The sequence below is a fragment of the Dasypus novemcinctus genome, chromosome 6 (assembly GCF_030445035.2).
Source record: "Dasypus novemcinctus isolate mDasNov1 chromosome 6, mDasNov1.1.hap2, whole genome shotgun sequence".
In the NCBI taxonomy this organism is placed as follows: Eukaryota; Metazoa; Chordata; class Mammalia; order Cingulata; family Dasypodidae; genus Dasypus; species Dasypus novemcinctus.
This window is the reverse complement of record NC_080678.1, coordinates 106,974,377-106,994,095: the sequence shown is the minus strand read 5'-3', so window position 1 is coordinate 106,994,095 and position 19,719 is coordinate 106,974,377. Positions and strand designations below refer to the sequence as shown.

Below are 19,719 nucleotides of genomic sequence, written 5' to 3'. Positions count from 1 at the left end.
CTGTGACTCCCCCTTGCTGTTGTGAGCAGCCCCGCAGTGCTGCAGGTCACAAAGTGGCCACGTCAGCCTCATGGCCGTCATAATAACCTGGCCCCGGGGCGGCGGAAGGGGGCGAGCAGGCAGTTGCGGCTGGTGCCCAGAGCCAGTCGCTGTCTTGCTTGGCGCGCTCCGTGGGTGCGTGGCGAGGTCGTGCGTGTCTAGGCTAGAGCCTCGGGCCGGCGGCCGCTGAGCACGCGCAGAGGCGGAGGTAGCGCTTGGAAGAGACTTTGGTGGACTTGCTGGGCCTGACTCCAGGCTTCCAGAGAGACCAGAAAGATGGGGAGCCGCGCTCCCTGGGCGCCCGGGCCAGCGCCCTTATGGCTGCTGCTGCTGCTCCTGCAGCTGCAGGTGTTGAGCGTGGGGGGCAGACCCCATCACGTTCGGAGCGGGAGGGGCGCGTGGCTCCAGAATTCAGGGGATTTGGGAACCTGCCAGCCCTCCTTGGATCTCTATTTCGTCCTGGACAAGTAAGTTGCTGGGGGCGCCTGGTGCACTGGGGGTGGGGGTGGGGGGCGGGGAGGGTTGTTGGAGCAGGTCCAGGCTCCACAGGGAGGTTCTGCCTGGGTCCAGGGCCTGGGGAGCCCCTGTTTTGTGGGCGCTGCGGGAGGCCCAGGGGTCAGTCGCAAGAGAGGTGGCACTGGGAATGCCTCGTTTCCCGAGGCAGAAGGATGCTCCAGGCTTTTGTGTCCAGATACTTTTCCGTTGGAGGTTTCTACTGAGAAATAGACTAAGATGCAAGGCAACCAAGACGTTCATTTGGCCTCAATGGCAATTCGGGGAGCAGAGATTCAGGGAGCACCCCAAGTAGTGTTGTGTTGTGGCATTTCCAAGCAAGAGATTTCAAAGAAAAAGACGAGCACAAAAGTTGACTGTGGTTGGAGGATGGTTGGGGTTATGTTAGGAGTTAGCTGAGTCCTTTCATTGCGCTTTGCTTTTTGGTGTGGGGATGCCCCTGAGGTTTTGAGGAGCCTGTGCCTGAGGCTTTGCAGACTCGAGTGGTTTGTGACACCTGAGACCTGCCTAAGAGTCACCTCCCGCGTGGCCTCCTGACTCCATTTGAAATCTCTTGGCTGTCTAACTCTGTTTTCTTTTAGTTCTTTATAAGGAAGGGAACATAAGCCACCACAATGTTTCTGAAGCTTCTGTCCCTTCTTTTAAGTGGCCTCCAAGTGGGCTGATCTTTAGTCTATAAGACTTCTGGCTCTACAGGGTCCCAAAGAAGCAGGTTCGTGGCTTTCTTTGGGTATTTTAAGTGTCGCTGGTGCTTGGAAAATCCTTTGCTTTGCTTCTTCTGGTGGCTTTGCTTCCTTCTTCACAGTCACTTTCAGGAGCAGCTGGCGGGTCTGCTTGTGGCCTTGGCCCCTGGGCAGTGGCTCAGGTGCCTCCTGGCCCCTGTGAGGTTGTCCTTCCAAAGAAGGAAAGGGAGGTGCAGGGTCAGCCTTGGAGAGATTGTCTTGCTTCTACCTTCAGCTCCTCCTGTTGGGTTGGCAGTGAACTTTGCATTCATTGAAGAGTAATGGAAGTGCAGCCAATGGTAATTCTGCTGGAGCACTTTATGGTTTCACCGTGGTTGTCTTCTTTCATCCTCCAAACAGCCCTGGAATGGACAGGAGCAAAGGGGGGTGTCCATCCAAGTCTGGGTGGGAGGGGTGAGGCCCTAGGGGTGAGTGAGGGACCCAGGGTCAAGTGATGGCAGCAGATCTTGGAAGAGAATCCTTTCCTCTGCCCAGTGGGGGGACTTCTGACACACCCTGGACAGTCTCGCCTGGTTGACATCCCCTTGGAGAGTGGATCAGGGTTGGAGGACGGCTGGATCTGGAGGGGATGACAGCCTCTCTAGTTTAGTCTTTTTGGAAAGGGCAGTGAGGCCAGAGGGCCCCCCGCTGCTGGGCAGCCATCCTACTGCTCTCCCAGGCTCTGCTGTTTGGCCCAGTGGGGGCACAGCCCAGCCAGGGTTGGAGGAGGAGCTCTGGCACCAGGGGTGTGTGAAATCACATTAACTGAGCACTTACTACATGATAAGCAACGAACTAGACACTTTAGTCCCTGACAACTGAGGGAGTGTGTTCGATTCCCCTCTTTTAGGATGAGGCGACTAAGGCTTGGAGGGGCTAAGTGGGTTGGTCAAGGCCACATAAACCTAGTTTGCATTTATATTTCCTTACTGGCTAATGATGTAGGGGCTCTTTTCATATGCTTATTTTTCATTTGTGCATCTTCTTTGGTATGTTCAAGCTTTTGCCTTTTGTTTGACTGAGTTTTTTATGCTTCTGTTGTTGCATTGCAAAAATTTCTGTATATTTTAGACATTAAACCCTTATTAGTCTATGATCTGCCACTATTCTCCCATTTTATAAAATATTTTCAGTTTTCTTAATACTGCCTTAATGAATTAGTTTTAATTGTTATGAAATGGAACTTACATATTGTTTCTTTTGTTGTTCATACTTTGGCATCATATCTATGACTCCATAGCCAAATAGTATATCATAAAGATTGTTTTCTTCAAAGAGCTTTGCATTTTTAGCCATTATAATTAGGACCTTCATCCAATTTGAGTCAATTTTTGTATATGATATGAGGTAGGAGTCGAGCCTCATTCCTTTGCAAGGGGATATCCAGGTTTTAATGATGTCATTTGTTAGAATCTAATCTTTCACATATGTGTGTTACTGACAATTTTGTACAAAATCAATTGTCCATATATGTTTGGGCTTATTTCTGTACTTTCAATTCTATTCCAATGGTCCAACGATGCATTATCTTTAGGCCAGTTCCACACTGTTTTGATTACTGTAACTTTGTAGTGTATTTTGAAATTGGAAAACGGTATGCTTTCAACCTAATTCTTCTCTTTCAAAATTGTTTTGTTATCTGAGGTTCCTTGCAGTTCTATGTGAATTTGAGGATCAGCTTTTCCATTTCTGCAAAAATGGCTGCTGTAATTTGACAGTGATTGTGTTGGATCTACAGATTCTATTGGGCAGAATTGACATTTTGGCAATATTAACTCTTTCAATCCATGGATATGGGATTTGTCATGCCACACATTTATGCCTTCTTTAATATCTTTCAATTCTCTTTTGAAATTTTCACTATAAAAGATTTTACATCCTTGCTTAAATTTATTCCTAGATATATTATTCATTTATATGCTGTCATAACTGGAATTGTTTTCCTATTTTTGTGTTTAGATTGTGCATTGTTAGTATATAGAAACATAATTGATCTTTAATGTGTTAAACTTGTACCCAGTTGCTTTGCTGAATTTGTTAATTCTAGTAGTTTTCTTATGGATTCCCTTGGCTTTTCTATTTAAAAGACAACATCATTTGCAAAATAGATAGTTCAATTTCTTGATTCCAATTTGGATACAGTTTATTTCTTCTTCCTTCTTAATTGTTCTGGCTAGGACTTCTAGTACAATATTGAATATTGAATAGCATGATTAAAATGGGCATCCTTATCTTGTTTCTGATTTTAAGGGGAAAGATTTCAGTTTTCATCATTGAGCAAGATGTTAGATGCGAGTTTTTCTTTTTTCTTTTTTGTCTTTATTTTTTTTGTTACATTCAAAAAATATGAGGCCCCATATAACTCCCACCCCCTCACCCCACTCCTCCCCCATAACAACAACCTCCTCCATCATCATGAGACATTCATTGCACTTGGTGAATACATCTCTGAACACCACTGCACCTCATGGTCAATGATCCACACCATAGCCCACACTCTACCACAGTCCACCCAGTGGGCCATGGGAGGACAAACAATGTCCGGTAACTGTCCTTGCAGCACCACCCAGGACAACTCCAAGTACCGAAAACACCCTACATCACATCTCTTCCTCCCCCTCCCTACCCCCAGCAGCCACCATGGCCACTTTCTCCACACCAATGCCACATTTTCTTCTATTACTCATCACAATAGTTCATGAATAGAATATCAGTAATTCCACTCTAATCCATACTCTATCCCTCCATCCTGTGGACCTTAGAATGGTTGTTTCCACTCCACATCTATATCAAGAGGGGGCTTAGATTCCACAGGCATGCTGGATGCAATTCTCCTGCTTTCAGTTGTAGGCACTCTTGGCTCCCTGGTGTGGTGGTTGACCTTCTTCACCTTGTTGGCTGAGTGGGGTAAGTCCAATAAACCAGAGTGTAGGATTTGCAAGTCTGTTGAGGCTCACGGCCTGGCTATCACATGGTCAGTCCAGAGATTCAATTCCCCTGGGTATACATTAAACCCCAGCACCAACTACAGTTCTGGTAAAAGTAACAGGAGAGACTTGTGGACAAAGATCACATCTGAGTCCAGCTCCATCACACGGAAACACAAACTCCAAAGTAGGGCCAACTGACATGGCACTGAACTCCATCTGCCATGACCATAGAACCTGTGGGTGTCTGTAGCCCTCAGAAGAACCAGTACCTGGGATTGTATCTACTTTATCTGTCTCTGGGGCTCTGCTGAGGTGTGCATAAGGGCAACCCCTCTGATAACCTCCTGGCTCTTTTTGGAGACTCATAGCCATATGAACTCATTTGTCCTTTCCATTTCTCCCTTTTATTCAGGTCAAAAAGCATTTTTAACTCCTGGTATTATATGTAGACTGAGATATTCTGCTGGTCCGAGTTGACCCTTTTATTTAAGGTCATTTTCTAGTAATTGACCTTTATCATAAAGAAAAAGTTCCCTTCTAATCCTAGAATTCTAAGTGTTTTTATCAAGAAAGGGTGCTGGTTTTTTTCCAAGTGTGTTTTCTGCATCCATTTAGATGATCATGTGTTTTTGTTTCCTTCATTCTATTCATGGATTGATTTTCATATATTGAACCAGTCTTGAATTTTGGGATATATACCACTTGGTCATGGGTACAATCTTTTGTCACATGCTGTTGGATTCAGTTTGCTAGCATTTTGTTCAAGTTTTTGGCATCAGTATTCACAAGGGAACTTGCTCTGTAATTTTCTTTCCTTATTAGCCTTTGGTATCCAGGTAATGCTGGCCTTATAGAATGAATTATAAAGTGTTCCTTCTTTTTGAATGCTTTGGAAGGATCAGAGAAGGATTGGTGTTATTTTGTACTTGAAGTATTGGTAGAATTAACTATTGAAACCATCTATTCCTGGACCTTTGGTGAATGGTTCTGTTTATTCAGTGTCTTTATTTGTTATAGATTTGTACAGATTTTCTCTTTCTTCTTGAGTCAGTTTAGGTAGTTGATGTATTTTTAAGACTTTTTCTAATTGACCTTGGCCCTCTAATTTGTTGGTATAAAATTGTTTAGAGTACTCTTTTATAATTCTTTTTATTTCTATAAAGTCGGTAATGACATCACTATTTTATTTTGATTTTAGTTATTTGTATATTTTTTCTTTGACACTGTAGGTAAAATACATTCCTTTTTGTCCAATTATCATAAACCCAAGTTTATTTCCATTGATTGTCTCAAATGGTTTTCCATTCTCCATTTCATTAATCTGTGGTCTAATATAGAAATTATTTCCTTCCTTCTGGTAACACTGAATTTATTTTGCTCTCACTGGTTCATCAGGATGTGAAGTCAAGTTATTGATTTGAGATTTTTCTCTTCTTTTTCATATAGGAATTCATTGCTATAAATTTCCTTTTCAGCACTGCATTCATTCTATCCCATGAATTTTGGTATGTTGGCTTTAAAAAAATCTTTCTAAGTATTTTCTCTTTTTTTCTTCCTTTTTAATTAAAAAAAATGTTACATTAAAGGAATATGAGGTCTCCATATATCCCCTACTCCCCTCACCCCACTCCTCCCACATCAACAACTTCTTTCATCATCGTGGCACATTCATTGCATTTGGTGAATACATTTTGCAGCACTGCTGCACCACATGGATAATGGTTTACACTGTAGTTTACACTCTCCCCCACTCCACCCCGTGGGCCATGGCAGGACATGCAATGTCCAGCATCTGTCCCTGCAGTTCCACCCAGGACAACTCCAAGTCCTGAAAATGCCCCCACATCAGATCTCTTCTTAATTTCCTCTGTGATTTCTTCTTCAACCCACTGGTTTTGAAGAGTTTGTACTTTAATTTCCACATATTTATAATTTTTCCAGTGATCCTTCTGTTATTGATTTCTAGCTTCCTTCCATTGTGCTCCAAGAAGTTACTTTGTATGATTTTCATTTTTTAAAATTTACAAGTATTATGCCCTAACAAATGGTCTTCCTATGGAATGATCCATGTGCACTTGAAGGATGTATGTGTTCTGTGTCGTTGGGTAAATTGCCCTATATATGTCTCTTAGTTCTAGGTGGTTTATGGTGCTATTTCAATTTTCTATTTCTATGCTGATTTTCTGTCTCAATGTTTTATCTACTATGGTAAATGGTGTGTTGAAACTATTATTATAGAACTGTCTATTTCTCCTTTCAGCTTTTTCTACTTTTTCTTCATGTATTTGGGGCCCTGTTGTTACATGCATATATGTTTTATAATTGTTATATCTTCTATTTTAGTTGACTCTTTTAGCAATATATAATAACCATCTTTGTTTCTTGTAAGAGTGTTTGCTTACCATATATTTTTTCAGATATGAAAGATATCAGATATCCATCTTAGCTCTCTTTTGGTTATAATTTGCTTGGGGCATTCTTTTTCATTTTTTCACTTTCAACCTATTTGTGTCTTTGGAATAAAAATGAGTCTCTTGTAAGTGCATATAGTTGGATCATGCTTCTTTATTCTTTCTGCCAATCTCTACCTTTATATTTGAGTGTTTAATTCATTTACACTAAGGTATTTATTTAAAAGGCAAGACTTCTAGCATTTTGCTACTTGCTTTTTGTATGTCTCATCCATTTTTACCCCTCTTTTGCTCCATTATTATCTACCATTTTTTGCTAAGGTGATCCTTTATCATGACCCATTTTGAATCACTTCTCATTTCCATTTGTGTAGCTAATTTGGACATTTTTGTGATTAACATATGGATCACATTTGACATAATAGATCTATTATAGTTTATTTTCAATAGTTTACACATAACCTTTTCCTATTTCTCTCCTTCCCTATGTTACATTTATTGAAAGGTTCTTCTTACATGTGTGCTCTATAATGTATCATTATGGTTGACTTTATGCATTTGAACTTTAAGCCATATAATAAATAAAAGATGGTTTTACAAATGACACATGCAGTAATATTGACATTTACATTTAGCCATATATGTACCTAAACCACAGGTGTTTATTTTTCAAACAGCTTGGAGTTGATGTCTAGTGTTCTTTCCTTTCAATATGAAGGAGTTCCTTTAACATTTTTATAAGGCATGTCTATTTGTAATGAACTTCCTCAGTTTGTGTTTATTTGGAAATATCACAGTTTCTCCCTCATATTTGAGGAGAACTTTTGTAGATATATTATTTTCCTTTGACAATCATTTTTTTCTTTCAACTCTTCAAATCTTTCACGCCATTGCCTTCTGTCTTCCATATATTTGAATTAACAACCAAATGTTAATCTTCCTAAGCATCCCTTTTACAAGATGTATCACTTCGTTCCTGCTGTTTTCAAGATTCTCTTTTTATCTCTGGGCTTTGCCATTTCCACTAAAATGTGTCTTAATGTAGATCTCTTTGAATTTATCTATCATGAAGTTGATTGAGCTTATTGGATTAGTTTATTTCTATCTTTCATCATATTTGTGACATTTTTGGCAATTATCTCTTTTAGAATTCTTTCTTCCACTTTTTCTCTTCTACCTCTGGGATTCCTATGACATATGAATTGGTACACTTGATATTGTCCTACCATTTCCTTATACTCTCTTCACTTTTTCATTCTTTTTTCTTTCTGCTTCTCAACTTGCATAATTTCAATGGTCTTATCTTCTGGTTTGCTGATCCTTTCTTCTTGTTTCAGTCTGTCCATGCTATTGAATTTTCCTCATGTTAGAATAATTTTAGTTCCAGAATTTCTATTTGATTCCTCTTTATAATTCCTGTCTCATGATTGAAATAATAATTTTGTTAATATATTGTTTTCCTGGTTTCCTTTAGTTCATTTGTCCTGTTAAGAGAATTGATCTATGATCTTTGATTAGTAATCCAAGTGACTGGGATTCCTCTGTTAAAAGATTCTTTTGAATTCATTTTTCCTGCAAATGAGTCATACTTTCCTCTCTCCTTGCATTTTTGTAATTTTTGGTTGAGAATTGGACATTTTGAGTTTCGAGTATTGTGGTCACTCTGCAGGCTAGCTATTGCCTTCCTCAGTCTTCCAGATCAAATAAAAGACAAAAAAGTGAGGGGGTAGAATAATAAGGAAAAAAAACATACCCTCACCCCTTCCAAAAATGTCTGCCACCCCTTAATTCTCTAAGTAGATGCCAGTGGAAAGCTGGAAGCTATTGTTGCCAGGAAAGCCAAAATCAAGGCTTGTGTCTCTGCAGGTCCTTCATGACCCATCCACCAGAAAATACACACAAAAAGAGAAATGAAACTGTGTTAGTCAGGGTTCTCTAGAGAAACAAAATCAATATAGATATCTGTCAATAGTATGCGATTTTATAAGAGTCTCTTATGTCACCGTGGGGTTGCACACGTCCAGGTTCCACAGGCAGGCTGCAAAGCATGGCTCTGATGAACATCCAATGAAGGTCCTTGATGAGTTTCTGGGAGATGTTGGCTGTCCAAAGACGAGATGGGAAATTCTCTCTGAGTGCTGAATCACTTCCCCTTTTAAGGAATTCAACTGATTGGATAAAGTGTCACTCCTTGCTGACAGAAATCTCCCTGACTGATGTAGATGTAATCAGCTATCTATGCAGTAAAATCAGTGGTGACTAAAGCCTATAAATGCCCTTTTACTACAGTTAGCCCAGTGCTTGGTTGACCAAACAACTGGGTACGATTACCTGGCTGAGTTGACACATTAGTCTAACCATCACAGATACCGACCAAATATAAAGATGCTTGGATCTTTACCAGAACCCCCTTCTGCTGAGTGGGCCCAGACTGAACTTAGCATGTGTGCTGGTGTCTCAGGATTTCCCAAACTGACCTTGACCTCCAGCCAGACTTTTAGAAACTGATGTTTCCTCTGCCCACAGTGACTACAGCCAGCTACTCCTAGAATCTATGACATGTTGCCATAGCTGTGCCACCTCCACTGCCAGCACTGCAGGTCTCATGGTTTCTAGTCTTCATTACAAAAACTGAATTCTTGGCAGTCTTTCCTTACATCCTGAACTCCCATCATTGTTCTGAATGTCTGATCTGGTTTTGGGATTACCCCCTAGTTAATTACACTCTCTTTTTCTAGCTCATTTTTTTTGAGGTGTAGGGAAGATTCTTTAATACTTCCTATTTTACTATTTTGCTCCTAATAGCTCTCATTTGGCTTCTTAAAAGAGGGGAAGAAGCACAGGTACCTCTAGGTATCCTTGGAGGGCAGGGGACAGGGTGAGCAACTCAAGTTGCCTATGGCCCAGATCAGACCCTAGGATTGATGATGCTCTACACGGTCCCTTTCTCAAACTCAGTCTATACAATTGCCAGTCCATGATGCTACTGGATTATGAAAATGGAGTATATGCTGAGCTTGCCAAAGAAATCGCCCTTGTATACACATTGCATATCCTCAAGGTGGCATGTGGCCAGAGGTGGGTGCAGAAGTCTTATCAGGACCACAGTGGACTTCTTAACCCCAGGGAACTAATGTGCCCTCTTTTCTGAGCTCGGCGCACATTCACGTGGGGGTTGGAGAAGATGATGGGGAGGATATAGGTTGGTGGAGAATACGGTAATTGGCCACATTCCAAACCCATATTGAAAGCAGAGGCCATGAAATTTTTGACAGTTTGAGTGGGGAAGGTGAGTTGTGGCCTGGACTGGGGTAAGTGTAAGGAGGAAGTGAACGCCCCTGACTGAGTGTCTGACAACACTGTGGGTAAATGGCATTACCCTTACTTTGTAGAGAATGAGAGGAGGAGACTCATGGACTGAAAGTGATCTGTTGACACTTCTAGAAGGAAGACCTGGAGACAGAATAGAAACTCTGGAGTGTGCAACTCCAGGACCCAGTCCTAAACCAATGGCTGGGGTCCCTGGGAGCTGCTGATGTGGTCTTGGAGGCAAAAATAATCTGTTAGGGAAACGGCTGTGGCTCAATCAGTTGGGCTCCCGTCTACCATATGGTGGTAGGCTTGTGAAGGCAGGCTCGCCTGCACACCGTGGAGAGCCAACCCAGCAAGGTGACGCAACTAAAAGGGAGACAAGTAAAATCATAGAGGAGTGTGCAGCAAATGGACACAGAGTGCAGACAAAAAGCAAGCCACAAAGGGGGGGCAATAAATATAAATAAATGTACAGACACACAGAAGAAAGCACAGTGAATGGACACAGAAAGCAGACAACAAACAAGCTGCAAGGGGTGGGGGGAATTTTTTTAAAAAATCTGTTAGCTGTGTGGAGGGTCTCTGGTTATCACTCCCATTCAGGGACACCCAGGATTTGGGGACCAGGTGTTTACAGTGGATGGACTTGGAAAATGTGGGTGAGCCCCTACTGTGTGCCCACTTCCTTGACTGGGGCACCTCTGAGTCCTAGGGAAGGAACTCCATGCTGAGGGCAAAGCCTGTGCAGAGATCCAGAGAAAGCAGATGTCAGGTGGTCTAGGAGCTTAAAGAAGGAAGGGGAGAAAGGAAGAGGAAGAGGAGAGGACAGGCCAGATGGCAGGGACCTGGGGCCATGAATAAGGTTTGCTCTTCATCTCAAGGGCATTTGGGGGTCACTGAAAGGAGGCCTTCATCAGAAGTGTGGTGGGTCAGACTTGTGTTTTCAAAAGAGCCTTTGGCATCTGTGGAGAGAATGGATATGAAGGAGGAAGGATGGAAGCAAGGACTGAAGTGCAAACGAGAAGTTAGCCCAGACTTCTGCTCCCATGGCTCTGCCCCTGCAGTCATTTTTTCTTGATTTTGTCCCATCTCTGACCCTTTGTGCCAAGGCTGGCAGTGCCTGTACTCAGAAAATTCTCAAAATTCTTGTCAGTTTTGCATGCAGTTCAAGAGTGCCCATGCTACCAGACAAAAGGATTTCCCACAGATCCTTCCTGGATAAATGTATTTCCAAGCCTGACTTCCTCTGAAGTGGCTGGTTGGATCCATGAGTCATACACCTCATCTTTGCAAATTTCAGTTCAACCAAAGCCTCCTGAGGGACCGTGTTCTTGGGAGCTGCCTTCCTCCAATCTTGGGGAGGGCCCTAATAGAGCTGTTTCCGTGCCTAATCAGAATATGTTGTCTTGATTGGCTGAGAACTTTCCAAAGCATCAATAGCTGGTTCCTTTTAGACTTGTTTTCCCTCCCTCAATTTGCTAAAAATAGCAAGGAGATACCAGGCAGCATTTTCCACACTTACCTTGGAAATTTCCTAGCTAAACATCCAAGAGCTCACTTACAAGTTTTGTCTTCCATCCAGCTTAGCTACACAATTTCACCAAGTTCATTGCTACATAATAAGGATTTGCTTTTCTTCCAGTTTCCAAGAACACATTCATCATTTCCTCCTAAGGCCTCACCAGAAGCACTTTTGATGTCCATATTTCTATAAACATTATGTTCATTGCAATACAAGTATTCTCTAAGTTGATAAGAAGCTTTCTCTACACCTTTCAGTTATTTCTGAACCCTCACCAGAAACATTTGTTTGCCAATTTCTCTTTTTTTATTAGAACAGTTGTAGGCTTACAGAAAAATCATGCAAGAAAAAGAATTCAAGTATACCACCCTATTATTAATACCTTACATTAGTGTTTTACATTGGTTACAATTCATGAAAGGACATTTTATAATTGTATTATTAACTGTAGTCCATAGTTTACAATTTGGTTCTCTGCCTGAGTTGTACAGTCCTAAGTTTTCTTTAAAAAATTTAATCTAGTAACATATTTACAACCTGACATTTCCCCTTTACCCACATTCATAATGTAATTCAGGGCTATGAATCAGTGTTGCTAATTACATTCACAATGCAGTGCAACCATCGCCACCATTCCTTACCAAAACTTTAGGATCAAACCAAATAGAAATTGTATACAATTTACTTTTAATATACACATTTCTACCACTCGTCTCTTCAAAGTAATCTAGGCTTTTTTTTTTTTTAATCAAGTGCTTCACATTCTTCCAACCCTCACCCATTATCCAATTCTAAAGCCACTTCCATATGTTTAGATAATTTTAAAAGCAGCACCCCACTCCCAGTACCAAAATCTGTCTTGGTTTGCCGACACTGTTGAGGCACACAATGAGTTAGCTTAGAACAGCCTTTTATTGGCTCACAGGTTTCAAAGTCCCACACTAAGGCCCAATCAAGGACATGCTCTTCCCACAGTCTCCAGTATTTGCTGATGGCATGCTGCAGTTCCTGAGGGTCCCTGCCTGACTTTCTGCTCTGGGGGCTGTGAGCCAGGGCCCCACACTGCCATTCCTCCTCAGTCTCCAGCCCTGCCTCCATCAGGCTGGATGGCAACACCTGGAGGAACGAGCCCAGTGCCTCGACCCTGTGAAGAAGGAAGGAATGTTCCTTCTCAGTTGCAGCTTTATCCTTCCAGGTTTCGACCAGAACGAGGCAGGCCCACTCTTGATTCTTTTCGCAGAAAAGGAAAGGCTCAGGTTGAGTGAGGAAAGCCTCGCCTGGGTCTCTGCTGGGTTGGCTGTGCCTGTCCTCAGCTGTTGGCCAAGATCCCTGCAGCTGGGATAGCCTCTGCCATTCCAGGGCCCACGCCGAAGCCCCCTGGTGGGGGGATAGCCCCACAGGCAAGGGAGGTGGGAAGGGACGTCCAGGGCTGCCCCCACCCCCCTCCGCTCTCTGTAGCACCACAGTACCCACCCACACCCTTTGTCTGCCCATGACGTGGCTCTTTTCTGGCAGCACACAAGCCTCAGAGCACATGCCAGGTGTCCCGACCTGGGTTCCAGGCCAGGCTCTGTGGGATGTGAGCCAGGCCTGCCCCTCTCCATGCTTGGGGATCTCAAGGTCAGGATGTAAAATCCCTTGGTTCTTTCTTAACCAGCTCTCTGTGCAGCCTCCCCATGAGTGCTTTGGATTTGGACTGTCCTGTCGCTTCTTCATCTCTGGGGTTTGCAGCCAAATTTGGGGGGGGATTTAACTGAAGGAAGGCCAAAGGATTTCAGCTGGTTAATTCTTTCTTGGACCTGGTGCGGCGGCTTGCTCGGTCGGTAGAGGTGGGGTCTGGCTGCGGACGAGGGGTCGGTCCAGCTCTGGACGAGGGGTCGATCCAGCTCTGGAGGAGGGGTTGGTCCCGCTTGGGACGAGGGGTCGGTCCGGCAGCAGACGAGAGATCGGTCTCACAAGGGGTTGCACGGTTCGGCTGACGGGGTCGCCCGGCGAAGCCGGTGATGAAGGGGTCGCCAGGAGAAGCAGGCGACGAACTGGGGACAAGGGAGGCCAGGCCCTTGTCGGGGGCTCCCAGGACTGGAGGGCGCACGGCAGAAGAACTACCGCGGAGACAAGGTAAACACGAAAGTCCACTTTATTGAGGGAGAGGCAACAGTTTTATAGGGGCTGGGGAAGGCTGATTGGTCGAAGCCACGCCCTGTTCTGATTGGTTGCCGGCGAAAGGTCAGTGGGTGGTACTGGACGGGGGAGGGGTGGTGGTTAGGGATTGGCTGTCGCTGTTGCTGGGGGAAGGGGCAGGGTTTAGGGATTGGTGGCTGCTGTTGCTGGGGTGGAGGGCAGACTGGAGTTTCCCGCCCACGCCTGGCTGTTGCTGCTGTCGGGGGAAGGGAAAAGGGCAGACTGGATTTTTCCACCCACGCCTGGCTGTTGCTGCTGTCGGGGGAGGGGAAAAGGGCAGACTGGAATTTTCCGCCCTGTGCCTGTGCAGGGAGAAAGAAGAAGAAGGGTGCCGCCCCACAAGCATCGTGTGGCGCCATCCGGGAGGAGGGGTGGCCGTGGAAGCATGGCTGCCGAGAAGGGGAGACCCGAGGGCACTCTGCGCCCATGCCGAGCTCCCTTCAGGGGTGGCGGTGAGTCCGACCAGCCACCCTATTATGGGGGCAGCGGCTTGGCCTGCCGTGGCCGCTCCCCCGCCAGGCCACACTTCAGCCTGAGGGGTGACCGCAACCTGGAGTAGATGGTTGAGGAGTGGCTTCTGATAGGCTGATGACAGATCTAGAACCTGTCCTAAATTCTCTTCCAAAGGGGAGAGGTCCTGCCTGTCCTGCTCCTCTCCTGGGCATCTCCGAGTGTCCCTTCATCTCCCTTTGGCCTGTGACATGCAGTTGGTCCATCTTTTCTTTGAGGCTTCACACAGCTTGCCTCAGGGGGCTGCAGCCTGGATCCCCCAGTTCACACCAGGCCTGAGCCAGTGTCAAAGCAGAGATCTAGCCAACGGCCCGAGGCAGTGAGCCTGGAGTCTTCCAAAAAATTCTTTCAACCCATGAAATAGGCTGCCACACAGCTTCCCTACAGCCTTGGCTGTGACTTGTACCCCCTTCCTCAGCATCCTTGAGATCCTGGTGTACTGCTGGATTAAGTCAGTTTCCAGGAACTGACCTTAGGAAGGCAGCAGATGCACAAGGATGAACAGAGACAGACAAGGCAGCAGTTAATCTGTGCTCTCCCTTTCAGAGGGCCATCCAGGTTCTCTTGTTTTCACCTTCTCAGGACCCCTCACAAGGCCACAAGGAGGCACCTGTGGCTGATGTGCAGGTGTGGAATAAAGGGCATTCCAGGGTAAAGGCTGGATGGGATGCCTGGTCCCACCTGCAGCCTCCTGTCCTTTCCTCTGACACTCCTGCCATCCACCACTTCCTGCTGGGAGTTGTCATCTCACTGCCCAAGAAGCATCAGCCCGCTCCGGACAGTCCTAGTAGCCAAATGTTGGGGCCTCTCCCCAAGATGCTTGAGACCTAGTGGCTCACTGGATGCCCTTGCAGGCCAATGGCCCCATGTGGCTTTTTTGGTCTGACCTCAGTATATTCAGGCAGTGGGAAGATCAGGAGGAAGGTACAGGCTTGATGCTGAAACATATTTTTTCCACCCTGTCTTGTTTGCTGCTGGTTTCAGGATTCACAGCTCAGAGAGTGGTTAGTGACCTCACAGGTCATCAGGCTCAATCTCCACCTGGGGATAGAACTGCACTGCTAATCTACCTCCACTCACACATGTCCAGTGCCCAGGGACACATTCTTTACGGAGACACTGTGAAGATAACTCTGAATTTTAGGTCAGGTTTCCTTGCATGGACCAACATTTTCATACCCTGCAGGAATGGCCCCATCAAAACTGAAAATTAACCTCCCATCTCCTGACCTCCAGTCCTACCTTCCAGAAGCAGCCACTTGCAAAACCTCTTCTTTTGTGAGCATGTTGCACATTATTCTGATAACATGGTTGTACTGAGTACAGTTTCTTATTAAAGTTTACATATTATCTCTTGAACTCTTCCATTTTCCTAACAGAGTTAAATAATTTCAGACTAAATATTTATTGCTTACTTTGCCATTACAATATATTGTTTGTAGCTGAGCTATTTATTATGGTGTTTAGTTTTTAATGATTTGTTATGTTTATTTTTTATCTTGTTACTTCAGGGATCTTTTAGTTTCCCATGCTTTCTGATTATGTAGAAGCTTCCCTCTTATATAACTAGCTTCCCGAATTTTTCATAGATATTCTCTTAATTCTCTGAGACTATGAATTGCAGAATTTTTACATTTTATCCCGCTCACTGGTTCTTCTGAATTTTTCTGGTTGTTGCTGTAGGTACTGATATTTTGGTCACAAATTTTAAGAGCTGAGGTGTTCCTCGAGTGTCTGACCATCTTTGTCCGTTCTCATCTAAAAGGGGGGCACAAAAACACTATCATGGCTTATTGTGCCAGAATTTTTTGTTATTCCACACTGTGTCCTTCTCCAGTCTTTGGGTATCCTGTGACTTATTCTACTGGCCATAAGCCCTTGCTTTCTTTCTGTAGTCTAGACCCTCCTTCAAAATCATCTCAAACTGGGAACTTTCCTAGATGGTGTGTGTGAGTTGATGACTCTTGCTTCCTATAAATATTCTTGTAATTGTAATTCTTTGGAAGGCCCTTTTCAGCCAGGGCAAGAAGAGAAGAGTAGAGAGAAGTGTTAGCATTAGCTAGGAAAAGGAGGGGCCTTGTACTTTTTCCTGTGGGCTGCGAAGGGTAAAGTCTGTACTGTCGGTGCCTTTTCAGAAGCTAGAGCTTTGCAGTCCAGAAGTTGTCCAATGCTAGAGAAGACCCAGAGTGCCTGCACCTCCTGCAAAGGGCAGAGCAGGTGCTTTGTGATTGGAGATGGGTTCTTATCCATGCTAGCCCCAGAAAGTGTGGCCAACGACTTGACCTGCCTGACCCTCAGTTATCCCATCTGTGAAATGATAGTAACACCGGTCATCAGGTTGTCCTGGAATTGGAAGTCATGCATAAAAAGTGCCTGGGATATAAATACCCCATAAATGATAGTCCTGATATCTTTAGAACCATCTGTCCTTAGTTTCCTCATTGTCTGCTGGCAGTTTTACTTATTTAAAATTTTTTTAAAAAAAGATAAATAGATCACACAACTCTTACGTTAAAAAATGCAAGTTCCCATATACCCCACTCCCCACTCCCCACCCCCCACCCCCGCTCCTCCCACATCAACATCCTCTTTTATCAGTAAGGCACATTCATTGCATTTGGTGAATACACCCTGGAGCACTGCCCTGCTGACCGTTTTAGACACAGCCTAGAGGAGGCAGTAAAGAAGGAGGGCAGGAGAAAGTTGCTCTTGCGTGTATATCAATGTCTGTAAACAGGACATTGAGAATTGTTTTAGTTTCCTCATTGCTAAAGCAAATACCATACAGTGGGTTGGATTAAACACAAAGCCAGCTAACAGGGAGGTGAAGAAGGTCAACCACCACACCAGGGAGCCAAGAGTGCCTACAACTGCAAACAGGAGAACTGTATCCATCATCCAAGTGGAAGCTAAGCCCCCTCTTGATACAGAGGTGGAGTGGACATAACCATCCCAGGGTCCACAGGATGGAGGAGTGGAGTATGGATTAGAGCAGACTTGCCGATGCTCGATTCTGGAATTGTGATTAGTGATGGAAGTAAATGTGGCATTGAGGTGGAGAAAGTGGTCATGGTGGCTGCTGGGGGTAGGGAGTGGGAAGAAGAGATGTGATGTGGGGGCATTTTCAGGACTTGGAACTGTCCTGGGTGATACTGTAGGGACAGTTACTGGACATTGTGTGTCCTCCCATGGCCCACTGGGTGGACTGGGTGTGAGTATGAACTTAAATGTGGACCATTGACCATGTGGTGCAGCAGTGCTCAGAGATGTGTTCAACGAGTGCAGTGAGTGTCCCATGATGTTGGAGGAGGTTGTTGTTGTAGGAGGAGTGGGGTAAGGGGGTGGGGGGTAAATGGGGACCTCATATTTTTTAATGTAACATTGAAAAATAAGGACAAAAATTTATTGGCTCATGGTTTTGATGCTAGAGAGGTCCAAGCCAAGATGATGCTTTCTTCCCAAAGACTGGTCTCCCAGGGCAGGCTGTTTAGGTCTTTGGTCCTGAGCCCCTATGTCATGATGCAATGCACATGGCAGCCTCTCCTGGTCTCCCCCTTCTCTTCTAGGCTCTGTTGACTTTTACCTTCCAGCTGCTCCCTTTCTGGCTTTTTCTCTGTGACCTTACCTATAAGGTCTTCAGTAACAGGATTAGGACCCATTCTGGACCACATACTACTGAGGCAACCTCATCAAAGTCCTTATCCTCAAGGGTTCATACCCAGAGTAATGGATTTAGTTTCAGAACATGTTTTTTTATGGGATACAGAGCTCCAAACTGCCCAAAGTTACATTAATTGCTGGAAGGGAAAGGAAGGGCCTCCCTGTGGGTTGGTCCCTCTGATGCATGCAATAGGGGGGACTTGAGTGGTCACAGATCCAGGGAGAGAGCCAGCAGGGAATAAGGAGGCCTGGGGCCAGCCTTGCCCCCATGACTTACCTCTGCAGGCCCTCAGACTGCAGGGCTGCAAGGAACCCAGGCACCTACCACTTCCTTCCATAACCTGAGTCATTCCCAGCTCCACAAAGCTGTACACAACAGATCTGTGGATGTGCAATGACCTTGAACCCAGGGGAGATACATAGATATGAGCAGCTTCTCACCTGGCCAAAAGGGGCTCTGAGCCTCAGCCTCCTCCAACCACCTCTCTTCTTCCAGGCACTGAACACAACCTGGAGAAGCTTCTCCATTTTCTCAGAGGGAGAAAGTACCTGAAAGTGTGGGTGGGAGGGCCTGGGGCTTTCCCTGCTGGTCAGCACCTGATGGGCTCAGCCAGCCAATCCATCGCCCCCATCCTGGCCCTCCCGGCTCCTCCAGTGTCCACACCTCCATCTGCCTGGGGCTGACTCAGCTTCAGCACTGGAAGGTCCTGGTCCAGGAAGCTCCTCTGACCTGGGCAAATGGGCTGGGGGCGCCCCTGCCCTGCTCACCAGATGTGCCATGGTGCCTGAGGGCTGCTGCTCTCCAAGGCTGTGTCCGGGAGGGAGGCGCCTGTTAGAGAGGCTGCTGGAATTGGGGGACAGGTAGAAACTCTGCTTGCCCAACAGGGCACCTCGTCCCCCTGACCCATGCCCTCTTGTCCTCAGGTCGACGTTTGTGGGGAAAAGCTGGAGGAGCATATACAAATTTGTTGGTGACATCACGAATGAATTAAAGAAGTATGGCTTCTCCGAGCTGTGGGCCCCTTGGGCTGTGGGAGCTCGGCCCCGGCCAGGCAGAGCACACATCCCTTGGAGCCTCCAGGGGCCTGCACGTCCCTTGGGTGGGAGCCCCGAGCCCAGGGCTCTGAACAAGAGCAGAGGACAGATGGAGAGATGCCAGTGGACGCCCCCTATGGTGGCCGAGGGGTGGTGCCAAGGGGAGGGAGCTCAGTAAAATCCATCCATGGCCAGGACAGGGAGGTGGGGACCAGCTCCCCAGAGAGGGCTAATTGTTGGAGGAGGGGCGATGGGGGAGGGGAGATGGGGGAGGGGAAGGAGGGACAGAGCTGCAAGAATATCACAGTAGAAGGGAGACGCCTCAGAGATGCGAGTGCAGGTCTTGATGTCACTGCAGGTGTGTGCAGGTGTGCGCAGGTGTGCACAGTTGTGCGCAGGTGTGCACATGCGTCTTCTGGGGTGTTGGGCTCTAGGGGTGGGCAGAATGCCATCCTGGCACCCGCTCTTGCGTGAAGCCTCCAAGTCCTTCACTCAAGTTGTCGGCACTGCCTGGTGGGGAGTGGGCCCAGACGTGAGACGCGGTGGGAAGGGGACGGCTGGGCGGGGACCCGGCCTGGCTGCCTGGGCGTGCGGCTTCCAGCTGTGAGCGGCCTCTCACGAGTGGGTGCTTCCTCGCAGCCCGAAAATGCGGATCGCCTTCATCACGTTCGACTCTCAGGCCTACGTGTCCATGGACCTCACGTCAGACGAGTAAGACCCCCGGATGTCCTCAGTGGACCCAGAGGCCCCACAGGGCAGTGAGGAGCAAGCCCCAGTGTCAGGCTGGCCCTCACCCAGGACCTGGATTCCTCGGGGACGCCTGGCACCTGGCACTGTCTCCCCCAGTGTTCTCTCCTCACCCCTTCCCCTGTCTCCCTTGTCCC

At 46.0% G+C, this 19,719-nt stretch overlaps 1 protein-coding gene across 1 annotated transcript in view; it reads left to right on the top strand.

Annotated features, from left to right (window-relative positions):
* Positions 1 to 315: 315 nt before the first annotated feature.
* The window catches only part of LOC131278919 (anthrax toxin receptor-like), a 52,334-nt gene continuing 32,930 nt past the window's right edge, over positions 316 to 19,719 (top strand). The window contains exons 1-3 of the mRNA XM_071215568.1: positions 316 to 506; positions 18,725 to 18,796; positions 19,475 to 19,546. Of these exons, the coding sequence (XP_071071669.1) occupies positions 316 to 506; positions 18,725 to 18,796; positions 19,475 to 19,546 (335 nt within the window). The remainder of the gene's footprint in view (positions 507 to 18,724; positions 18,797 to 19,474; positions 19,547 to 19,719) is intronic.